The 26,851-nt window shown below is 33.5% G+C and overlaps 1 protein-coding gene across 2 annotated transcripts in view; it reads right to left on the minus strand.

Annotated features, from left to right (window-relative positions):
- Positions 1 to 263: 263 nt before the first annotated feature.
- The window catches only part of SLC25A36 (solute carrier family 25 member 36), a 34,916-nt gene continuing 8,328 nt past the window's right edge, over positions 264 to 26,851 (minus strand). Inside the window, exons 2-7 of one of the 2 annotated variants that reach the window (XM_063114950.1) lie at positions 24,896 to 25,060; positions 22,593 to 22,670; positions 18,524 to 18,624; positions 10,410 to 10,476; positions 7,382 to 7,671; positions 264 to 4,870 (exon numbers count right to left, since the gene is read on the minus strand). In XM_063114950.1, coding sequence (XP_062971020.1) covers positions 4,677 to 4,870; positions 7,382 to 7,671; positions 10,410 to 10,476; positions 18,524 to 18,624; positions 22,593 to 22,670; positions 24,896 to 25,060 — 895 coding nt within the window. In that variant the 3' untranslated portion in view covers positions 264 to 4,676. Of the gene's footprint in view, positions 4,871 to 7,381; positions 7,672 to 10,409; positions 10,477 to 14,662; positions 14,766 to 18,523; positions 18,625 to 22,592; positions 22,671 to 24,895; positions 25,061 to 26,851 lie in introns of those variants that run through there. The other variant, XR_010024904.1, reaches the window with a different exon arrangement.

The raw sequence follows: 26,851 nt of genomic DNA on the forward strand, positions 1-26,851 counted from the left end.
GTAAAAAGTGGGACTAAGATTCAGAGCACCCAAGTCAAAAAGCCCAACTGTGACTATATGTCACTTGTCTATTCATATGGTCTACAGACTATTTTCTATGCACTGTATAGAAACATAACCATTGTATAAACACAACACTCCATTAGTATAAATTTTGAATTGACTCAATATATATTAAGGCAGCCAGCTGATATGTGCAGTACAAAAAGAAAAAAAGGAAATAATTTAATTACATTTTGCTTGCTTGACTTTTATTAGTTGTATAGAGCTCACACTTGAACCTTAAGAAATCAGACTCGCAAATTCATCCCTCTGTCATAGCCCCTGATATTCAGTAATGAACACACACACAATTCAAACTTGGGACACTTGAGCTAAATCACACTAAACTCAACCATTTTGTCAGTGTCTTCAGTGCAAAGACAACATTTAGTAGAACAAACCTTTGTTAACTCTGAAATATGAAACATTTAGTTGTCTTGGTTTCCTTACTTACAAGACTGAGTAATGTTGATATTAGCTATAATTCAGAAAAACAAAACAAAACAAAAAAGACAAAATGTGAAGTGGGTAGGTAATACATAGCACTTTACGTCTGACTTCTATTTCAATCTAAGGTGGATTTACTTGGTTATTCTAATGGTTCTCAGCTCTGTATTTCTTAACTTCACCAGAAACCAAAATTAAAACAAAAAAGCTGATGTTAAAAACTACAATCTAGGGTTTTATCAGTCGAATAGTTTAATCAATTTGGCTACAATTTCTCAAAAGTTCTCTGCAAACCAGATTTACTTTGATACATGAGAAGCTTAAAAGATCAATAAACCTGTGGAAAATATGCAGGGACAGATATTTCTTATTAAACTATGAAGGAGTTAGATTATTTGACCTTTTGATTCCTGGAGATATCACCAGGTCTAGCAGATAGGAAGTACTCAAAAAAAGGTTTGCTAATTGAATCAATAAATGAGCTTAACATTTTACTTGAAAATAGTAACGCACTTTTGTTCTACACATAGGATAACCCTAAGAAAGTGACTATATCCTCACCATGCTAAAATAAGATACATTACAGAAAAACCCCACATTTTCATAAGCATATTTTAATTTTTTTAAATTTCAGCAATTCAAGTCAGCTAGTTAACATAAATACAGAGTAAATGCACGTAATTTACAGTCATGTACATAAATGCAAGAATAGCAAACCACACAAATGGTCAAAAGTATTAACCTATGACTGACAGGTCGTAATCGTTCACACACACAGGGGTACACATTCAAAAAATTTATTTAGACAGAAACTGAGTGAAACTAGGATTTTCCGTTTCTGAAAGGAGTAACAAAAATCAGTGTATAGATTAGTGGGAAATACGAGGGTATGATGGAGAAGAGATTTGAGTGGGCAGATAGTACACTGTATTTTATATATTAAAATTAAATCATTCAGAAATTTCTATATTCTTAGGAATGTTAAAGTCATGATCATTATTAAAGGAGAAAAAGGCAGAACTGTATTTATCCACCCAAAAGGGGCCCACAGCTTTACGGTCTGGGCAGAAGAGCGGAAACAGCAGAAGATAGGCAAGAGAGATTCTGGAAAAGTAAAGGTTACATTGATGTCTAGCACTGAAATCCCTCACATTCAAACCAATATTTTTAGTGATTTAAAACAAATATTAAAATGCTGAAATGCTTATACTTTAGTAGAAGAGTAAACATTCATTATTTTTTCACAGCCCAAAGTCTGCTGGTCCTAACACACTATTCTGCAGAGGGCATTAGGTTTTTGGAGATAAAAAGCTTGGAGATGAAATAATCTAATGATATGCTACCATGGTTCTGAAGTTACAAATAAATCAAGTGTGGGCCCCATCTAGTGAGGTTGGTTCTGCAAACTTACATAATGAGAATCAAGACAGAACTTTGACGATAGTTTATTTCCTAAAATTGGAAACACTATATGGTATCCTACAATCACAGGGTTGGTAATTCTCAGATTTGGACTTTGAAATTTAGGGAACGGTTTGTATGAGTCACCGGTAGATTTCTATTTGCTGCTCTATGAGCATGCTCTTACAGCATCTACTGCTTTAATGTGAATAAGTTCAATAATTTTCTGACAAGATTCTATAATAAAAATACCTACCAATCTGGAGTGACGACTACTTCCATACAAGAAATTAAAAGAAGCTGTCTGACAGAAAACAGATAAAAACAAAACATAGTTTTTAAAAAAGCGCAATGCTGAATATGCATTTTTCTTTTTAAACATTTGAATTAAAAAAGAAATATTTCAGAGACAATTTTATATATAGTTTTCATTTTTGTATTATCTCTGTCATACATAAGGTAAACGACAGCAGACTGTGCTCAGGGGAAACACAGTTAAGATAAACTGCACTGCTCCATTCCAGTTGTTGCACAAATAAACACACACTATTCACTTTTAAAAGCTGAATATAATGCGCTGAAGGTCCACGTAAGTTTTACTTACTAAATACAAACAGAAATAGAATACATGTTAATCCTTGAAGGACACTTGTTATGAATTTTCTACAACTAAAAAGATGTTTCTTAGCTGCTGGTTTTCATAACATTCTTATATTTGTGGGGTACTGAGATCAGTAAGAACAGGGAGAGTCTGCCCTACATTCAACACAGCTAATGTTTATGGATCTTCACAAGGCAGATGGCATTGTATTAGGCAGTATAAATGGCACCTGAAAAGGAAAACACCACAGACTGAGACCTCTACAGATTTAAGTTAGAAATCCCTATTTTTTTATATGTTCCTCACATTGTCAAAGATGAAATTTATCATAAAAGGTATTACTAATTCCGAAGATAAGAAAACTGAATTTGCCTTTGGTCTCCAAATAGATTGGAATATTTTTAATTCCAACAGAGCACCTCAAAAACATCCAGTTGATCAGAAGGAAACTAAGGTGTGGGGATTCAAAAGGGCACTGTGTTTAACCGGTGACAGCAGAGAAAGCTTGCAATGACATGCTGCAATTTTCTATAATGTTGGGAGCACTACAAGGTACACAGAATACTTAAAACATTTATATTAAAGATCTCAAAACAACATAGTTAAACCTGGAAAAATGTTATGAACACTGTTTCTGCCTAATACATAACCAATTTTTTTTTTTTAATCTTAACATGAAATTCTCTCCTACTATCTTATCCCCCCCAAAAGGCCACAAAGTGCATTCACAAAGAGTCATTTTTAAGTTAAAGCCATTGCACAAAATGTACAGTTCAGGTATACTGAAATGAGTACCACATTGGAGTTTAATTGGAGAAGTTTTATAAACCAGTATAGCAACATCCATAGGTAAAGTCTCTTAACAGAATTAGAGCAAACATCTTCACACGGGCATATATATATATATAATACATTTAAAGTATTAAAAGGTGCAACTGACTCAATAGCAAAATTTAAAAGCTATATCCTGTTAGCACATTTAACCTAAATTAACTTGAATCTATGATTTTCCACTCAGGAAACTAGAACAGAATAAATTTCTTGTCAAAAGCAGTTTGTTCATTTACAAAACTATAAGGTCAATTAAGATCACTACCTGCTGAGTCAGATAGCAGAGGGCCCCTCTTCTATAATATTTATACTATCCCAGATATAAATATTAATGTCACCTTAAAAAAGTTTGTAAGGGCTGAAAATTACCATTTTCTCTACAAAATAAATAAATGTTATCTATTCAGACCCGGAAATAATTCAAAGATTCAAATTCTCCATGTGAAAGCAAGTAAAAAAGATTCTGAAGTGGGAAATCTTTCCCACTTTAAGTAATACCTAGACATGTTAAATAGGTGATAATTCAAATTCATAACTAGCAAATCACTGAAAAGACAATTGCATTCATTCATGTATCACAAAATTAGAGAAGATATGAGGACATGCTTAAGTCACTGAAATGGTCAAGAATCATTTTACTAGTTTATTTTGTTCCAAACTATTACCATGTGAGTTTGATATGTTAACATTTAAATATTCACATTATGCTAAACATCAAGCATCTGTTAGTAGTAGAAACCAAAACATTTTGATGCTAAAATTATACAAGATATTCAGATACTATTTCATTGGTTGTCAAAAACAGTGACTACTAATGCCAAATAATTAAATTTAAAATATTGTGCCAGGTCCTCTCAGGGAAATGTGAAAATAATACTGAGGATCCCCTATTACTGTTGTTCTTTTACAATTTTCTAGGAATTAAACCAAAGCCAAAGTCAGAAATTTATGACTGTCTATACTATCTTTGGATAGTTACAGTACGGTATATAATTATGGATGGCTTTGTTTAGAAGACTGGAAAGGTACTCATGGCATAAACAACAGTATACTCTGACTGCCATAAATAAACAAAACACAGGTATGTCTGAAGGACACAGTAGAGAAAATGGCAATTTTGAAAAAGGAGTGCTTCTAAAGGCATTTCCTTGGAGGCAGCCGAGGTTTTTTTCACATTACTGAAAGGTCAAGTAATGTGGTGTGATTACTTTAATTCTTACAACCAAACTTCCACTTAGGCATAGTTGCGTGTTCCCAAACTATTTTTCTTTTGTCTGCCATGCTGGCTTCAATATTCCGTGGTCCACTGTAATCTTTTGGTCTTCCCTCTTCGTAGCACGGCAGCACTCTGCTGCTATCCGTTGAGTAGGTAGACCACCAGTTCATAGGTGGCCATCATAATGGCTGTGTTTGGAATCTGTCTCACGAGATGAGTTGTTAAACCACGGTAAAGAGATCCATACCCTTCTTCTTGAACAACCAAAGACACTGTCTGAAAAAAAGATCTGTATTTTGTTCCCTCTTCACGTAGTCTTGTTCTTACAACTTCTGTTCAGGAAAGAAATAAGATCACTTTATTTAAACATTACTGATATCTTTACACCCTCCCTAATTATACTGAGAACAGTCCATTTATCAGTCTGTAAATGTAAGCTCAGGATAAATAAGTGATTTTTTAATCTGCACCTTACTGATACCAGTCACATTATAGTAGCACCAAACCTCTAATGCGAGGGACATTTCAAAAAGTTTCTGGAAAAAAAATCGAAAGATAACACAAATATTTCCATGAACTTTTTGAAGTACCCTCCTATAGCCAAAATCATGTACACTAATTATAAGACTTTATAGGTCTCAATGTAAAATGACACAATGAAACAAAAGAGAAGTGTCAGTTGTAAACTAGATAAACAGACACAAGGGAGAATATATATAAGGAGAAAAAAGGTGAAAAAGCAGGAAAGGAAGGAGAGATGGTATCAGAGATGAATACAGAAAGACACAATGAAAAACAAGCAGAAAAGACTTCTTAAAAAGTGGACAGTACAAAGAGCAAATGGAACTATCCATCTACTCAGAATGGTCAACATACACCAACGTAAAACATTCTATGAGCAAAGCCGCCGAGCAAGAGGAAAACACTAGCTATCCAGTCCAGGAACCAACTAATCAAAATCTTAAGGGCTGAATGAACCTTAAAGATTAGTTTAAAAAACACAAAACTTAAAAAAACAAAGAAGATTAGTTAGTCCAATTGTTCTTTATTTTAAAAGGTGAGAAACTGGGGCCACTGAGAGGTTTTAGTAGGTTGGGGGTAAAAGCCGGGACAAGAATTCAGAGCTTCCTATTCAAGAATGTAACTCCTCTTTCTACATCCATTATTTCTCAGAAATGTTCACAAAGTACTCCTGGTGTGCCTGGGGAACCAGCCTAAAGCAGTCTGTGGCAAATATAAATTACTTGCTTGGTATCTCCTGTCCTATCATAAAGACTCACGCCATTTATACATTTAATTCCAAAATATCTTGTTTGTCAACTGTACCTCTTCTCATAATGATATCATCTCACTTCAGTGGACTGGATGCTTAAATCCCCAAACTTTACTTCACCCTTTAGGCTGCAATCCTAATCCATCCACAAGAGGACAGAACCTAAACAACATTGCTGATTTGTCCAATTTTGGCTTCTTTTAGAGAAGTCAGGAACTTCCCTCAGGAAACTGGGATAAATTCACAGTCCAACTTAGTCATAAGTTACATTTTAGAGCAAATACTAATTTCCTAGCCCTGTTTCATTTTTCATGATATGGTATACAAGGGGGGAATGTAAATGCTAATCAGTGTAACAAAAGTGAGGCGCTTAGATAAAAAAAAAAAAAAGAAAGAAAGAAACGAAACCTTAAACACACCCAAAATCAATGACTACACTGAAATAAAACAAAAAAGCCACAAAAAACTTCAGTGTGCTGCAGACAAATTCTTAAGTAATTTCTCTAGCTATTAATGAAACAAGCTAATATTGTAAAAGTTAAAGACAAAAATACAAGAAATTATTGATAGTCATGTGTGGCTTTAACAATGGGGATACAGTCTGAGAAATGTGTACCTAGGCAATTTTGTGGTTGTGCAAATATCAGGTGTACTTACACAAACCTAGATGGTATATCCTACTACACATTATAGGCTATAATGGTGTAGCCATTATAATCTTACGGACCACTGTTGTATATGTGGCCTGTTAGCTGAACCATTGTTACATGACCCATGACTGTATATACTTATTTGCTAACATGGAATAATGTAAAATAGCTTGGTCTTTGGGATAAGACTTCCATTCAAATTTCAGCTCCCCCACTGAGTAGCTATGTGATCTTGGGCAAGTTACTTATTTTGCATTTCTTCTTTGTTTGCCTTTTGAAAATGGGGATAATTCTGGCTATGTTTTAGCATGCCTAGACTTAAATAGAGAAGATAAGTACTTTAGAGAATTTTTATGTCAATTAGCAATAATGTGTGTGAAGTATCTATTACATCACCCATATACAGTTTGGGAATCCCAAATCCAAAAATGTGAAATGCTCCAAAATCCAAAACTTTTTGAGGGTTGGCATGACATTCAAAGGAAATGCTCACTGGAGCATTTCAGGTTTAGGATTTTCACATTTGGGATGTTCCATCATGTATAATGCAAATATTCCAAAATCCAAAAAAAATTCAAAATCTGAAACACTTCTGGTCCCAAGTATTTTGGATAAGTGATACTCAACGTGTACAGACTTTTTTCCAAAACTGAAAACTTGCCCAAAGGTCACCTAGCAGGAGTAAATATAGCTGGAATTTGACTCCAGCCATGGAATTTGACTATGTGACTCCAGAGCTCAGGTTCGATCACCACCATGCTACTTGATACAGCCTTACATTTCTTAAACAGTTTTAATCCTACCATAAACTCCCAAGAACTGTATTTTGTTATACTAGAATTCAGTACAATTACAAATGCTGGGTGGGAAAAATTTCTGATTTAAAAGAATATTATTTATATAAACTCGAGTCTTCTTACCATGTGGATATGCTATAGTTGTGGCACAAGTTTTTGAGGTGGCAGCAGCTAGCATCATTCCCACAAAATCTGATGCTTCTTTCACAGACTCTTCATCATTTTCCATTGTAGAAGCAGCCTTATATCCCAGTAGTTTTTGCTTTATACTTTCATAAATAACAAAATGGATAACAGTCTCAGATATGCCAGCATATGAAGCAGACATGCCCCTATAAAATCCTCTAGGTCCATCTGTCTGATACACTTTACGGACACATTCAAAAGCGCCCATTCGCTTTTCCCCACGGTTCCTGAAAAGCAAAAAGGAAAAATCTTATTGACATAAATAAACTAGTATAGGTTTTTAAATAAAGTAAATAAAATATGGTAAAAACATGCCACTCTAATAACGAATGGTCTTTGTTAATTTGTGGAGTGAAATCGGAATTTCAAAACATTAATATTTTAGATTTCCTATTCTTTTGTCCAAATTTGTAATATTAGATGGATAACACATAAAGTTTATTTTACTGAATGCAAAATACACTACACTGAACGTTCAGTTTCACATCTTCCTCACTGGGGTTCATGTAGTAGGAATAAGCCACAAAATACTTTGAAGAACTAGACACTCTGACTGCAGCTCAAGATAAAAACTAAACAAAGAAAACAAAAACCCTTACATTGCATTAGTTCCAGTTCAAAGCTGGTGAATTTCCTTTACATTTAGTAGCATAATAACAGTGACTGAGACACTAGAGATGGTGGTACATTGTAAAGCAAGGAATACGATTAACTGAATTTCTGTGCACCAGAGGGTTTCTTCCAGCCCCACTCAGGTCCTGAAGTGACTAGGTAAATACAAGTCAAATTCCTTGTAATCATTTAAAGGCAATGCCCCTATCAGCAGCCCCAGGGAACAGTGAATGACAACTTCTATAGTTATTAAGTATTTATTTAGAATTGTGCCCAAGACAATTTCCTTAGTGCTACTCAAGGGTGCAGCACCTACTCTTACACCGTGCAAAATTTACTCACACTGACCTATGTAATTCTGAGCTTGTCAAAACATTTACTACCTAACACTATGACTCCCCCAATAAAAGCTAATTTTTAAGAAATGGTTAACTACCTATAGAGAAAAAAATATAAGATTTACCTATTTATAAATTGTATCTAAACTGTTTCTGACATGAAATAAAACCACAGATAAAGCACCCGCCTGATAACCTACAGATTCAGATTCATCTAGTTTTATAAACTAATGATTGTCTTTAGATATTGGACATCTATTTAGCTGAATGATCCCCACAACCAACTGTAACTAGTTTCTGCCACTAGACATACTTCCTCACAAAAAGTTCAAAGAGATACAAGCCTGCAAGGGTAACATGCAAATATATCAGCCCTATTCTTGATCTCGGTGTTATAAGTTAGAATTGTCAAGTCAACCTATTACCCCATCCCTATCCCATTCTGTCCCCCCACCCCCTTCCTGGCAAGCCTAAGAATTGTGCTAGCTTGTGTTACAATTATGAGTGGAAAAAAAATATTGGAGAGTTTTAAGCCATGCTCTTCTTGGATACCCTACAGAGCAACTCTATAACATACTAAAACATAACTCTGGTAGTTTACAATAGTATAATGTGGACTAGCATCTTACACTTTTCAACCCTTGGGTTAAGTCAAGTCTTATCTACCTTTACTTTTCAGATATTTGGCTATAAGTAATAAAACTTCAGTTCTGCTACAACACTTAAGATTTCATTATAAGGACTATTCCAGATGAAGCAATTGGACATTTCAAGTCTCCAGGCAGCATACAGTTCAACATGACAATGTGGAGAACAGATATTTAACGAGGCATAATTAATTGTTAACTATTTGTTCAACTGGTTTTATTTATAGCCTACAGGTATACTACACTTCCCAAACCCTGAATATAACTGGAAATATTACAACCTACACCAGACTGAAAGTTTAAAGTTCAAAAACATCATTAACCAAAACCATTATTACATCAAATAGGATCACCTCTCTATTTAAAAGTACAACTGATCCTTGAACAATGTGGGTTTGAACTGCGTGGGTCCACTTACACATGGATTTTTTTCAACCAACTGCAGATGGAGAATACAGTACTGGGGAGCTGTGGGACGTGTGTCTACATATACACACAGGTCAGACTTTTCATGTTCCTCGGTTCTGCAGGGCCAACGGCAGAACTTGAGTATCAGTGAATTTTGGTATCAGTGGGGGTCCTGGAACCAATCCCCCAGAAATACTGAGAGATGACCTTTCTCCATTCCCTGTTCTCAGGCCAACAGGAGTTGAGATGGCAACACCCTAAGCTGCACTGCTTCTGGCCTCTTCGTTCAGAACACGCGAAGGCCTGACACTTTGGGACCTCTGAGGTTTACACTGTCTCTTCTGCTTAAAATGGGCTCAAAATACCATTCCTTAATTATTCCATTTGAAGATGGTTCCCACTGTTTCCTGGTATACCTTTAGAATGTAGCAGTATCTGCTCAATTTATATCTGTTGAGTGAATGAATCTTGCTATTGCAAAGTGGTCAACGGTAATGACGAAGACTAAGTATATATGAGAGTTATATCCCAGCCCAGGGTTCTCTATACATAAGGTCACTGAATTTGAGCAATGTTCTTCCAAGATTCAGTCTAGACTAGCTAACCATGTGGCTTATTTAGCTGTTGGGAGACTGATTTATAAGCACTCATGTAGGAAAAGTATCACTTCTTGGACTGGGCTTATATACCCTTTTTCTTTTTTAAAAAAACCACAAGCACATAATAATTTTTTTCACCTGGAAAATCTCATATTCTCAACTATTACATCACTTTTGCTTCTGAAGGCAGACCCAAGTTTAAAAACAAAACATAACAGAACAAAAAAAACCAAATTCAGCAGCAAAAGGTAAAAAATGAAAAACACGGTTAAATACCTGGCATTGAAATCTTACTGGCATTAATTTATAGATAAAAATCAGTTAAAGCACTCTAACTAATTTTATGTAAAAAATAACATACCTTGCGTCAAGCTGTAACCGAGTCTTTATAAGCCAAATGGGGTTGGTTGCTGTGATTGCAGTAAAACCTAAACAAACATGTTTAAAATGAACTCTGGTAAAAATGAAGAACATACTATTAACTTTAAGATTTTTAAAATTATATTAATCTATATTAAAAGAAAATGTATATAAATATTTAAACTATTAATTGATGTATGTTTTATGCTCTTATTTTACAAATCTATACAACCATGAACATTTTTGTCTTTACTTCCAATCTACATAAATTCTCAAATTCTGACCTTTAAAAAGATTATTTTAAGAGCAAAATCTGAAAAAATATACATATATGTATATAAATTGTTCTCCCAACCTATTCAGAATAACCTCTAGGGCACTCTATACTCTCTAAGCTGAATTCAGAAACCCATTCCTGCAGACATACAGAAATTTTGTGTATTCTAGGACTAAAAAGCTACTTGGGGTCTGATTAGCACCATAAATGACTACATTCAAAATGGATTCTACATAAATGTCAGCATTTACTAGTATTTTGATCTTTGGTTAATCATATAACAGAAAAGACTGTTGTTTGGCCCCATGAAAACGTTCTATAAACATACTGTTAAAATAATGGTATCACAGAGGTAAGGTTTCTGTTAGGGTTAATAAGAGAGATCTATTTTTCACCCACTTAAACATATACAAAACCTCTAGGGCCAGCCTGTGGCTCACTTGGAGAGTGTGGTGCTGATAAGACCAAGGCCACGGGTTTGGATCCCTATATGGGGATGGCTGGTAAGCTCGCTTGGGATAGCAGTCAGCTCACTTGGGAGAGCGTGGTGCTGACAACACCAAGTCAAGTGTTAAGATCCCCTTACCGGTCATCTTTAAAAAAAAAAAAATACAAAAACTCAAAACTTCAAAAACTTCTTCCTCACTTTTATAGACACTGAAGAAACTCAGGGTAGAAGGCAGCTCTAATTTACTTTAAAACTAGAGTACTATAAACTATTAGTGTAGAAGGGTGGTCACCTAAGATGATCATTCCAGGTAGTACATTAAGATCTCTGGAACAGCATGTTTCCAAGCTAGCACTTATGTTTTACTTGCCATCTTCCTAGTTATGAAAAAATAGCAGCACAAGAAACGCCATATTGAGGATGAACATTTATTAAGATTGCTTCATCTACACGAAATGGGGTTTTAATATATTGCTTTTACATTTAAGGTAAGTTACACAAACTTCACAGAACTACTTACATCAAGCTACATTTACTCAATTGGTCTTAGAATTCAATGAAAACTTACATGCAGAAATGTCTAAGGATCTTAACTGTTTTAATATTTTCTACCAAATACTATCAGAACATTATCAGCACATTATTTTTAGAAACGTAGACTATAATCAGCACAGTTAACGTAAGTATTTTTGGAACAAAAACTGCTGTGATGTACTATGTAAAAATTTGATTTTTTAAGCTAATACATAATGCAGAACCAATCATAAAACTTTCTTGGCTTTAGTTAGTATGGGTATGCCTATATATGCAAAATAATTTTACTAAACTGTTTACAAAGCTGAATTTGGTCTCAAAAGGTTCTTTTCCCTTCTATGTGTCATATGATAGCTAACTCAAATTTTACTCCCTTAACCTGATTTAACGCTGGGAAAACAGCCAGATGTTACACATGGGGATGCTCCAATTAAATCTATTTGGCAAGCAAGATAAATGGAATAAAAATTTGGTTTAATAACCTCTTTTAATAATGTTGTAAAGATTATACAGTCTCTATTTCTCTTAAGTGCTTTTAATACTACATACATAAGTATAAATCTAGAATGGGACCAACAATTTTGGAAGCATCACCTGGTACTAAAATATTAAAAATTTAAGGTGTTGAACAGGTTGCCAGGAACATCTTTTTAAATAAGAGGTTCTTTTCATGCACATATTCTAGGTAAAGAAAAGAAAAACATAAAACTATCAGACCAGTTGAAATATTTTTCTTGCATGGCCTGGCTTAATTGAGGACACAATTATAGACTATTATTGTTTTCTTCTTTTGAACCTTATTGTTCTAAGTGAAAAGGTTAAACTAAAATTATCCCAATTATATTTTAAAGCAATCAGACATCAATATTCACGCCAACCCCCAATTTAAAGATTCTTGTTTTTTAAACTTAAATGTCTGTACAGCAAGATTAAGGGTTTATTAGTAAAAAGCTGCTAAGCAGCGTAAACCATCAAATTATTCTACATTACTCACAATAATTTTTATTAATTGTTCCATAGAAATTTTAAATTAAGAAAAACTATTTGCTTTTATTAAAATTTGAAAGTCTAAAACTGAGAATCCTTATATCAAACTTAAAAAAAAAGCAAAAAACAAAACGTCTACCTAGGTAAAAATTCGCATCCAATCATTATACTTAATTTGAAAGAAGATAGCACCAAAGTTTTTAAAAAAATAAATGTTCTATTTCTAAAAAATAAGAGGGTACTTCAAAAAGTTCATGGAAAGATTCATAATCTCTTTTAAATTTTCCCATGAACCTTTTGAAGTATGCTTGTATGAACTTAGTGTCCAAGCTTCTGCCCATAATACACTTCCTAGTAACAAAATTCCTCAATTTGAGGCTGGAAAAACCTCCATATATATAAAACTTTAAAATACTACAACAAATATCCCTAAACATTACTAGGAATAAAAATTTTTAAAGACTTATAAATTATAATTTTAAATTATTCTCATAAATATTAACACACAATGTCAGAATGCAAACAGGTATTTCTCACTTAACTAAAATTCATTTCCAGGCACAAATTAACCTATGTAACAGGACACATTAAAATTTAGGTAGAATGTTATCTTATCCCTATATAATTGTGATTATCACTAAGCTGTGCTTATTATAATTATTCTGACTCAAATTTCCCAATAATGAGAGCTAGTTCTTAACAGTCTAACTGCCAGCAAGCAAATGATTAGGTTAGATAAAGAATCTTAGCATAATGCACAGGTTTTAGCTATTGATCCTTCAATAGTTAAAAATCTGGTCTTTGAGTTTTACTAATACTTTCTCTTAACCAGACTTGAATAAATTAAGTAGAATTAGACAAATTAAATCCAGAAAAATATAATCTATTAATTCAAGAAATTAAACTAATGGCAAGAAACAAAATTAATCTAGAATTATATATGGTTAGGCAATATGAAATTAGCCAAAGCTAAACACATCTTCCTACTACTTCTAACACAAATACACACAAAGGTATTAAAAATGGTGCCCTGAAATTCAGAAATTGCCTATTACTTTTACTTTGCATTTAAGTATTATATTTTGACAATATGCTAATTTATTTTAATACTCTGATCACCCAGTGAAACATTAAAGCACACTTAAGAGTATATGAGGGATCTATTTGTAGGTTAAGAAGAATTAATATTGCTCCACAGTCAGTTAAAGAAAAGTGCCAATATACTGGCCATACTGTTAGTTGTGTGGTTAGTGTTCTACCAGAAAGCTTTGAAAAAATTTTAAAATGCAATTTTAAAGTTTTGCTTCATCTCAGACTCCATTGATAGTGTACACCAAGTAAAAACCAGATTAAGAGAAAAATTCTGCTTATAATAAAGTTGCTGAAAATGTTTATTTTATTAAGTGAGTGATACCTGTAGTACTGCATTTTCAGTATTTCTTATTTCAATTAACTTCTGTAAGAACAAGCCCACCTAACCTCCCAAGATAAATGTATTATAACTATTTAAAAAAGTAATTAAAACTAAAACAGCTAAGATCCCATATATTCTTATCCTGCATTTATAGTATTAAGATCAATATTTCTGCAAAAGATTAGAAAGCCAAGTAGCAAAAGACAAGCGATTAGAAAGCACCGTATTAGGTTTTTAAATATGTTAGGCTAAGCAAAGAGAACTATTTTATCTAAAAGTCGTGGGAAGGTATAATACCATTTACAACTATGTTTACATACTATTATTATCAAATTCTTTGGAGGTCAAGGCTGTTATGGTTGAAGACCCCAGGCTTTTATTACACGGTGAATGAAAAGTACCCCATTTTTCCTTCTAGAAGGAGCATTATAAAGGGATCAGAACTAAATTTTTATAAAATACTCAATAATGCACACACAAATTCAGGAAATAAAAGTTCATTTCCCGCCTTCTATTAATTCCACAGCTATTATAAAATCCCAGTGTGTGTTTCTTATACTAGAGGCTGCAAGAGATGCTCAGATCAGTACTCACGAGGTTTAAGTTAGTCCATATTTCTACAGGAAGTGACCTGCGGATGGGGAGCATGAGATGACACGATCTCACTCTTTTCTCGGGAGAAATGTACAGTAAATGCCTAAAATAGACACAGGCTTTTCTGTATCATAACAACAAGCAGTGACCTCATCAGAAACATGTGAACAAACTGAATCCCATTGGAAGGACTGAGAAATATTTACTGTGAGATCTAAACTTTTTGAAAATTTTAAGTTAAAAAAAAAAAGAAAGAAAGGAATATCAGACTGGGCCATAATTTTTTTTTAAAAAAATGCACTGAGTACTGAAAATCCTGCCATCTGCAGCAGTTTCAAAGTCCAAATACTTACCTAAAAGAAGACCAATTTTGCCTTAAAGAAAAAATGCTAACCTTGTCAAAGGGGACTCTAAGAAAATATTTAAAGGGGATATCCATATCTCATTTTCCTACTATTATTATCTATCACAATCAAAGAGTTGAAAATACACCTTTCTATTCTTTAATAACCTGACTACTTAGTAAATCTTTAAAAAAATAAAATAAAAACAGAATATTCAGGTAACTTCACTTTGGAACTATTTATATATATATATTTTTTTATAAAATAAAGTATATGTTGCTACAATAGTACCTTTCACCTTTTGTACTATGGCCAGTAATAATGCACATCCATACTTATGGAATATTTTGGATTGTTTTGTATTTAATTTCTTGTGTTCTACAAAACAAAAAACAGAATGTTTACACACAAACACACAAAATATCTGTCCAACCTCCATCTGGCTGAATGAACCACCATGGACAAAGTATTGTTTTAAAATACTTTACATATGCAAGACAAAATTTGTATTTAATGAGTAAAAACTTAACCTTTAATAATGAATTTTCAGTCAAATGGAAAAATATACCTTGAAAAATAAGTGTATGCTGAAAGCAAATAAAACCCACAAGGTATATACATTATTAGTATTTTAAAAATTGAGCAGTAACTATGAATATATAATCCAATAAAAATTTGAATTCATTTCCATTATATTTACAATGCATATAAAAGTATATACATGCCGGATAAAAACTTTTAAAAAGTGGGAATTACTATAAAGAAAGAAGAAACGTAATGCGATTTTTTGTATACACATCTGTACCTAGGCATATACAGAGGGACACTGAAGTTCATTTAAGCAAAACACAGACACACAAAACAGACACCCTCAATAACTAAGATATACTTAGTCCGACAAAGATCATGTGTGTGTGTGGAGGGAGGCAGGTAAAACATAGTAAGAGTCAACATTACTTAATTTGATTAAGTAATCAAACTACTTAATCGTGATCCTCACAATTGAAATTTTTTTAATGCATGAAAATTTATAGCTCAATTTTCGAGGCTTCAAATTTGTATAGTATTCATTTGTAAAACTTCAACAAATGAAAAGACCCACTTTAAATAAACTGTCCTTTTAACAAGTTTTAGTATCTAAATTAAGCACTTGAGCTCATATGGATAAAATGCAAAATGAAGCTGAATTGAGAGGTTATTAAGAATGAAAATTACGGACATGGCGCCTTACTGAGTCCTTACTGTGTGTGCTATTTAGTGTGGCAAAATCTCACGGGCCATATCATAATGGTCTATTTTAGTACATTTTTGGATACCAAAGTGACAAGGTTAGCATTTTTTTCCTTGAATTTTTCTCATGACTATCTCTACATACTTCATACCCCCAAATCATTCACATTTAGACCTCTAAAAATGATCTTGAAGAAAAACCAGAGCAATCTGGTCTAAATTATTTCAAAAACAAAGGGGGCAAAAGGCTACCTTAAATGAGTCTGCATTGGACCATTCAGTTTCAGCAACTGTGCAGTTACGCACAAAAACTGCGAGGCTAAATGTTATGCTCATGAACAGTGCAAGGAAGCCTCAAAGCGCAACGCTCAGAACAATGTCACTGTGAACAAATGGGAGAAGTATTTCCAAATTACACAGTAAGAGTGCAGTGCCGTAATCTCCAAGAAAGTACAAGACTATCAATTTAGCAAAATTCAAGGAATTCAGGTTGGGAAACTGTATCAATGCATAGATAAAAACAACGAGTTAACATTTGTATATATTTGAGAAAAAAGTGCAAACTGACAATTCTACTGAAATTCTTTGCAATGTGACACAAATACAGTAATAAATTTTGATAAGATATTCTAATAAAATAAGATGTTCAAGTGGAAATTAAGATATTCTGAACCTCTAAATCTGCAATACTGAATATACAACAAACATCTTCAACTTAGAATAACTGCTCATCGAGTTTCTTGATTTCAATTCTTTCAAAAGAGATTAGCATTTCTTTATAATTTTCTGGTGTTAAAAACCAAAAATATAAACACTGGTAATCCAGAAATATATTCTTAAAGAACTTAATTCAGTGGCTTGTCATTGGCCACCAACTTTTACCTTATACCCACTCAAATTCATAGGGGGAAAATCATATCCATTTATATTCGACATCTGAAAAAAGTACATTAAAAAATAATTCTAGTTGTAACTAGATAATTTCTGTGGCACCAAATGAAAGAACTGATTCTCAAAATCCAGATCTACGCAGACCAACCTATTCATTCCATGAATAAGGTAATGAAGGTTCACATAAATTATATAACTTGCCCAAGATCTCCTTACTGGTAAATGAGAATATCTCACTATCTTGATCTTTAAGGTCATCCTTTCCTGCTTTAGAACTTCGACGAGTCAGTAAACAATTACTAGATATAAAAAGTCTTAAAAACAATTTGTAAGGTATATGTTAGATTTATTACATAGGAAGTTAAGGGCTTCAACCTTTCAGAAATTAGTATTTCAAACTTACACTGACTGAGTATGTTAAGTATATGGGTCAAATTGATCCAATTTATTTCTAAACAGAAAATGGTTAACAGTTTAAGGCACTCATTATTAAGCACATAATTGACACTCAATTTATTGATCGATAACAGATGAAAGCAGAAATAGTTTGCTTTTAAAGTCTTAACATAATTTGGAAATGTGAGATGTGGTTAAATATGCAACAAATCTCAGAAAACTGGAGAGAATCTTCTCTAAGAACCAAAGTTCATGGCTTTGTCTAACATGCACGGTAGAAAATGATTCCAGAACCAGATTGTTGACCAGTCTCCCACAGTTTATCTTTAAAGCAAAGTAAAGACCTGAAACTAGTTGTTTTAATAATTTAGAATCACCAATACTCATCAAAGATGACAGAAGAGTTCCTGGAAACATTTCTACAGCAAGCATGTACACATAGCCAGTGTCTAAATTTCAGGTGTTACCTAGTGTGGTTTACATGGAATGATAAACATTTTTTAAAATGCACACATTATAGTAACACTGAGTTATCAATAATTCATCACTCACAAAAATTTCAGCATTTGAGCACAGGACAAAATGAATACTTTACCAAGAACTGCCGGCACATTTCAGACAGAAGCCAAAACATGCAGCAAAAAAGGAAAAGGCACTAACAGAAATTGAGGAGAAAAGAGTAAATTACAGCTCCATAACTTTTTTATAGTGTAATTATGATTGGATTCTTAAAACTATTAAAAGTGATAACCTTATAAATATTCAGCAGACTACACAAGGCAATATACTACCTGCATCCTGTCAGTTAAATTCCTAATTACAAAAATGCCAACTGACAACAGACCTTATATATGCCTAATCAAATATGTTTTATACTAATAAATGTAAAAATCATTTCTGCAGATGCTAAACAATAAAGAGCACATTAATCATCTTAACTTTTCAATATTAAGTCTCTAGGTTTCAGAAAGTTTTGTTTTTTACTATTATACATTCATACCTGCCATTGCAGCTGAAATCATGTGTACCTGGGTAGAATCAGGATCAAATACATCGTTCAACTTTTCCTTGCAGTTTGAGTAAGCAGCAAAGTATATTGCTCTAAAATAAAGATTAAAATTTATCAATAAGCATGTTACTAAATTCTTGGGACTTAAATGTAAATTAATCTTCATAATTTTAGAATGGAGAAATCTAAAAACATTAACAAAGTCTTAGCCACATTCTCATGTAATAGTAGATGAATTTACACATTTTTTTTTATAAATACCCCGAAGTACTTTTTGTACTGACTCATTAAAAAAAAAGACAAACAAATGTAAAGTTCTTAATGTCCATCCTCAAACAAACAGATCCCCCGCTCAATATTCTGACATGCACTTAGCAACTGACTGACTGAAACAGAAAGTATTTTTATAAGATTTTGATGACTGGAAATCCCATGAACGAGTAAGGCTGTAAGTCCTGTGCAATGCTAAGGCTAGAGTAAATACACTTAGCTGAGTTAAGTAAATTTGGTTTGAGTACTTTAACAAATGTATAATTTTTTGGTGGGGAGTATGGGTAAAGCTGATCTAATAGGGTCGTCCAGTTAGCCAATTGTTCACAGTGTGGTACTGATAACATCAAGGCCAAGGGTTTGGTTCCCTGTGCTGGCCAGCCACTAAAAACAAAAAAACAAAAAACAAAACAAAAAAACAAAGTATATGGTAAACAATTTTGAAATACTGGAGTATATTCTAATCTATATTACACACAGTAATTCACAGTATCCTTAAACAGACATAACATTTCCAACAAAAGAAATCAGGCCCATTTTAGTTCAGGATATATCGTTTTCCAATGTGTGTAAACAGTCCATTAAATTTGTAAATGCTGACTATGACTTTATGCATCCCCACTACCTCCTCAATGTTTAACTTTCCAGGCACTGAATTATTTGCTTGCTGTATGAAATATCCCATTACTTCCCAACAATCCTGACTACTTGTCCAATAAGAGACAGAGTAGACAAGTACAAACAGGGAGAGTATCACCATTGTGACTTTTTAAAAAAAACCACAAAATTAAGTTAAAACAAAACATTCTAGACTGGCTGGTTAGCTCAGTTGGTGACAGCATGGTATTATAACACCAAAGTCAAGGGTTCAGATCCCCATACTGGCTAGCTGCCCTCCTCCCCTCCCCCCCAAAAAGAAAAAAAAAATTCTACTTTATGAGAAAACACAGGATACACTTGATGCCAAATTGTGAAGGTGGAATAAACAATGCATTCCTAGAAATCAATAAGAAAAAAGACATCCTAATGAGAAAATAGGCATGGAATATATACAGGCAACTCACAGAAGACACGCACAAACTGACAAATTACCAAAAAAGGGGGTGTAACTGCTCAAAAATTATACAAGTGCATATTAAAACAGTAAAAAATCATTTTATTCCATTTGGCAAGTATTAAAAAGATGGGTAACAGCCAGCATTTTGTAAGGATGTGGATAAAGAGCAACTAATTCACTATTTGAGAATAAAAAAATGGTATGCCTTTTTAGAAGGCAATTCAGTAATATTTACTAGTTTTAAATGGACATATACCATTTTATCCAGAAATCTTACTTTTAATTAACCATCGTAAAAAAGCATACTTCTTTAACTACTCAAAGATAAAGGTTCAGGTATCTTCACAAAACCATTATTTTTAACAAAAATCTGAAAATAATCTAATTATATATCAATAAAGAAATGCTTATTAATGATTAAGTCATACAACACAATTAAAAAACACCCCACATATTATCATGAAAAGAGCATCAAGATAAATTACATTAAATATTTAGTATGATTCAATTTATGTAAAGTAGAATATAATAATGTAAGTATACATGTTTTTATGCAGTATATGATAATCCAGAAAAAGTTAGTGGAAGATTATATACCAAACTGTTTATTAATGGTGGTTATCTATAAGAAGAGTGTATTATGTGGGAAGGTGCACAGGGTGAGAAGTGATGTGCTTAAGATGAAATGCCACGCTTTCTCTCTCTCTATATATATATTTTAAGTTTTTACAGTGAGGTTGCAATTTTGGATAATTTCTTAAAGAAAGAAGAGAACCCACAAAAAAGTTGAAACACAATAAAGAATAAGACATAAATCTGGTACACAGTTTGGACAGAGAGAGCTGCGTATGCATTTTCATCCTAAATATGAACTTTGTACAGTGTTCTATCATGGGAGAAGCAAACAATTTAAGATAAAATAGTATCAAAGAAAAATGACAAAGTAATGTTTTCAGGACTTTTTGGCTTCTTTAATGGAACCATTCTGTTTGGCTTGTCTCCTAAGCCAAAAAATGGCTTAGTTTTAGTATTCCAGGTCTTCCCCTTTCCTACTGCTAGTTCCATTAGCTGTTCCTTTAGTTATTAATTTCTTTCTGTTTTTGCCTTTTGAACTTGGTGCAAAAACTGCTTCACAATGATCTCACTAAGAGGTCCTTTACACCTCTCCACATGGTGCACGGCGCCCATCCTTTTAGATGGCTACTGATCTCTGTTAAAGCACAGTGCTTTACCCTTACCACCAGGGCTTCTCTTCAGCATCTCCCTTCATTAGGCTTCCTTTACGGGCCGGCCCGTGGCTCACTCGGGAGAGTATGGTGCTAATAACACCAAGGCCACGGGTTCGGATCCCATATAGGGATGGCCGGTTGCTCACTGGGTGAGCGTGGTGCTGACAACACCAAGCCAAGGGTTAAGATCCCCTTACCGGTCATCTTTAAAAAAAAAAAAAAAAAAAAAATTAGGCTTCCTTTACTATGGTAGGTACTGAGCCTGTCTCTTACTGCCCTTCAATGCCACAAAAATTCTCATGCTTTTAGACTTCTTGTCCCTTTCTTCAACCCTGTTCTAAGCCCTGACTCCCTTCCTAGCTCTTTGTTTCTACTTTTCCATCTTGTTTCTTTGAAGTTAATTTCTATGTAGAGAGTCAAAAAGAAACACTAACTTCAACTGGAGCACAGAGAGGATAGCTATCAGAAGCAGAAAAATTTACATATATCCTAAATATTACACCTCTAAGTCCAAGAGAAACATTTAAAAGAATGCTTATTTTCCTTAGAGACAAAATTTTTCAAGATGCAAGAGTTGGTTTAGTTAAATTTACAAAAACTAGGGCTAGCCCGTGGCTCACTTGGGAGAGTGTGGTGCTGATAACACCAAGGCCATGGGTTAAGATCCCGTTACCGGTCTTCTTTAAAAAAAAAAAAAAAAAAAAAAAAAAAAAATTTACAAAAACTAACGAACACCTATCTCAAAATATCAGGAGTAGTTTATGGGCTTAGCCCTGTGTAGATTTTCAATTTCCACCTCCCCCCAACAAACATTCTAACTCCTCAGGTCAGTAGAGAGTATAAGCATCCCCCTAGGAGGACTAAAAACATAGCCACTAGCTGTAAGGGAATTTCCAGACAGACCTATCCTGCAAATATTACTAATTTTATACTTCCTATTCTATGCAATATAATATAAAGATAAGTGTTAGCTTCACTATTTACAACTTTGAATATAACAACCACATAAAAATCTCAGGTCCATCCATAAAATTAAAAATTTTAACTCTTATCTATAAATACAGTGCTCATTAAAACTTTAGCTATACTATGCTATGGTTCTTCATTTCCCCCCAGTACAAGACTGTCAAAAATTTTATGCAAATACTGTACTTTCTTCCCTTCCATTATGGAACATATCCTTTGTATGCATATTACTACTGTTAATTTCTAACAATTCTGAAATATTCTTGGTCTTCGAAATATCCAGTACCAGAAGAAAGGAACAGAAAAAAACCCAAAAAAACCCCCCAGTACCATATCCTGCCAACAAGCATTACTTGATTACATAAATTTGTTCTGATTAGCATCTGAAATCTTTAAAAAGAAAATCAAGTATTTTAACTTCCCATAAACAATGAAAACTGCATTTATAAATTTAACTTCAGCTATAAATGATTAAATACAAGTGCTTTGTAAAACAAAGACTGCCATAATTTTGCTTAATTTTAAAATGATTGTTTACCTGGAAGGAGCCACCCCCACTAAATTGGGGCCTAATCCTCTAAATAAGGAACGAGGCCCTTCTTTTTCCAAGATCATTCTGTAAGAGAAAAAAAATTATATTAGAAAGAAATGTCCTTCAAAGTCTGCTATGTTATTTCCTTTGTATAGCAAAGTTAGAGTCTAAATCCCTGTATCTGTATTATAATATGTAATGCTTCTCTGGTCAGTTTTCCTTATTTACAAAAATCTGATTTTTTAAACAATAGTATAAATTATTGAAGACTGATAATAGATTTACTAGTGATAATAAAAAGAACTCCACTCAGATTCTTTCCTAAAATATTTTGAAAACATGATATAGATTTCTACATTTACTTTTATATTATCATGCTACTCTTATCTTCAATCTCTTTGTTTTTACTATCTTTACCAGCAAATTGAATTCCTGATTAGAAATGTAGTTCCTTCCCAGTTTTGAGGTCTTTTACTTGATATTGGACAACACTCTCAGTAATACAATATTATCTCACGCAACTACTCCAGGGACCCTAACATCCTCTAGGGTACTACAATGGTTGGCCTGTTATTTCTCACTCCACTCAGTTAACATTTACTATATATTGAATACTTACTGCATAAAGAGCTCTTTATGACTAGGCAGTTAGGAGAAAGAAACGAGGGAGTGAAGCCACTAACACTGAGAAATTTGCTGTCCAGTTGTGGCAAAAAGAACTGTACTGAAACAAATAATTTAACAGACCATATTAACAAGCAAATATTGTACAAGCTAGATACATATATGTCCAGCAGAGAAAGGAACAGAGGTGTGTCTAAGTCACAGAAAGCTTTCTGAGAATAATTTTTTTTTTTGGCTGGCTGGTAAGGGGACCCGAACCCAGGACCTTGGTGTTACAACGTCTAACCAACAGAGCTAACTGGCCAGTCTGAGAGTAAATTTTGGAATGAAGTTTAGAAGTGAGAAAGAACAGAAGATTGAAGAAAAGTAGGCATTTTAATTCAGAGTTAACAGACTATGCAGAGTGGTTCTTGAATATCTATATACTTAGGAATATCTCTTGAAAGACAGTTGAGCATCATGGTTAATTAGAGGCCTGAGCCGAGGGGCCAGACTTCTTAGGTATGAAGCCCAATATTGGAAAGTGGCTAACTGTAAGACCACAGAGAAACTTTTCTTTCATCCTTAGTTTCATTAGCAATAAATAAAGAAAAATAATACCTCATTACTGGGTTACTGTGAGGATTAAATAAATTAATACATATAGAGCTTAAAAGAGGGCCTGAAAAAGTGAGGAACTAAAACAGAGCCCAGAGGGATTACTAAAGTTCCTGTGAGAAAGATAAGGTCAAATCACTGAAAAATATAATAAAAAATACATCACAGAGGTGAAAAGAAGAATTTTAAGGAGAGGTAATCAGAGGTAATATATCTCAAAAATCATATTAAGATAATTTCCCTATTATTAATCAAAGTATTTATACATAATTATGGCATTTTAATCCAAAATTGTTAACAATTTTATGCTACCTATTCATGTACTTAGGTAACCAAATTTGAAAAAAGAAAACACTGATGAAATCTTTTGGTAGCAAAGGTAAACACACAGGATGAGTTTATTTGCTACTATAAAATAAACTCTAGTGAACCGGGTTCAAATAGATTAAGTACTAAGTGGGCTGATAAGGCAGACACACATGGCACTCAGTTATATACACAAGTTTAAACATGTAAAACCTGATTTTAATCATTTTGAAATTTAAAATACAATTGCAACATAACGAAGTACGGTAAAATGTAAATGCAAATCTTTTTCAAACCATCAGGAAATGTCAAACACATACTACACCGAATAACATTTTAAAATCAGAAGAACTCTGCTTTAAGTCTCCGTTTTATTTAGATTACATAGAAATCAGATTGCCATTAATTGGATATACTTTATTTCCGTGAGTACTTGGAAAATTAAAAACACACACAAAATGAGTTAGCCTTAACATGATCATACTTCAAAAATAAATGAATTAATAATCCAAAATAAAATACCTATAATAGCTATAGAAAAGAAATCCATTGGCTAAATGTAGAAAACTATTCTAAATACACATGATTTAGAAATAATATTAAATTTTATATTACCCTTTTAACCGTTTTTTTCTATGAGGAATTATCATTTCTAATGGATATAATTCACAGTAACTTGTCATTTAAGTTTATAAAGAATCTTTTTAAATGTAGAATATAAATAAATAAATGTGGGAATCACTAAGGTACACCAAAAAAAATTATGAATACTGTGGTCTCACTTTAAGCAATGGAGAGGTCCAGGAGACACTACTCGGTTGACACTGGCTCCAGCCATGGTGTTCAGCTGAACTTCAGATATATAAAGTGTCACAGAAGATGACTGCAGCCGTGTTTTTACAACTTCCAGTGGACATGTCAGAATAGCTCCCACTGTACCACCACATCTAAAAAAATGAGAAAAAACTTATCCACTTAATTCTTTAGTACACATGCCCAGAGCTGTAACCCAAGTGGGCACCTGGAACAATGCCAATATACTAAAATTTTAAATATTTAATGGTTTTAGAAGACTAATTTTTTTTTTCTTAGATGACCGGTAAGCGAATCTTAACCCTTGACTTGGTGTTGTCAGCACCACGCTATCCAAAGTGAGCTAATCAGCCATCCCTATTACAGGGATCCGAACCCGTGGCCTTGGTGTTATCAGCACCACACTCTCCCAAGTGAGCCACGGGCTGGCCCTAAGTAATTTTTTAAACTTTCACTTATTTAACTGCATACAAACACCTTCAGCAGCTTAAAAAAAAAAGCCAAAAAACAAAAAACAACCGAGCTTAATATCTAGCAAGAATAATTAGTTAGAAGACCTCACATTGTAGGTGTTGCTACGAAAATTTGTAAGTCACACATTGTGGCTTTAAATATTGTTCTAAGGGTTGGTTTAGTGCTCTTAGCCCATGTATGACTCATGACTCTGCTGAAACATAGACCATTATTTATGGTATATCCTATCTTTCAAGCTACGGTCCTTTCAAATCTCAAGATATGATCTTCTGAGCCATAAGAAATAAATCACTGATGACCAACCATACATATTTCTATTTTAAATATCCAATACTCAGAAATATTTCACCTACAAAAAAATATGACATCTGAGTATCACAATCAGTATTTGTGAGGCCCACATGTAGACATCTGTGCAAAGTACGTAGACTCAGAAGAATCCAAATTAAATAAAAAGCCTGATCAGCAGAACAACAACAAAATAAAAGCTATTAACAGCTCACATTATTTGAATTGTTTAAAGGCAAGTAAGAGAAAGGCTGAGTAATTATTCTTTTTAAATACAGGAGTGGGAAATAATTTTCTCTTAACGCATTACTAGCTATCGAAGCCCTGAGAAACTGCTTTCTAATCCAAAGAATAAAATCATTCAGAAGATATCTCACTGCAGTGAAAGAGAAAAGCAGAGTCAGGGCCAGCCCTGTGGCTCACTTGGGTGAGTGCGGTGCTGTTGGCGTGGAAACCGCGGGTTCGGATCCTATAAAGGATGGCCGGTGCGCTCGCTGTGGATGACAGCAAGCCGAGGGTTGTGATCCCCTTACCGGTCAAAAAAAAAAAAAAAAAAAGAAAAGCTGAGTCAGAGGTTAACATGGACCTTCAAAATGAGCACTAAAGAAAGAAAAAGAAAAGCAGCCCACCAAAGGAATATACCAAACGATCCTACCTCCAGAACTAAAAAATATGTCTGTGTGTGTATAAGACGTCAAGTACGGATAATATATAAAATGAAAGCAGGCAAGGCAACGTTAATATCACTCCAAATCAAATTTAAAACAAGAAATTATGAAATAAGATGAAGAAAATTTCACATTGATTTAACAGTACATGCCACCAAAAAAACTAAATAAAAACAAATTGTATGCTAATGTAAGAGTAGCAGATTTATACAAAACTATTAAAATAGAGAACATCTATATTTAAAGCAATAAAACTTGACTCTTACCTCACACTATATTTAAAAAGTAACCCAAAATGAATCATAGACCTAAATATAAAAACATGAAACTATAAAACTTCTAGAAGAAAACACCTGGAGAACTATCTTCTTGACTTTGGGTTAGGCACAGATTTCTTTCTTTTTTTTCTGGGGGCTGGCCAGTATGGGGATCCGAACACTTGACCTTGGTGTTGTCAGCACTATATTCTAGCATCTGAGCCAACTAGCCAACCCA

The sequence above is a fragment of the Cynocephalus volans genome, chromosome 11, assembly GCF_027409185.1.
Source record: "Cynocephalus volans isolate mCynVol1 chromosome 11, mCynVol1.pri, whole genome shotgun sequence".
Lineage (NCBI taxonomy): Eukaryota > Metazoa > Chordata > Mammalia > Dermoptera > Cynocephalidae > Cynocephalus > Cynocephalus volans.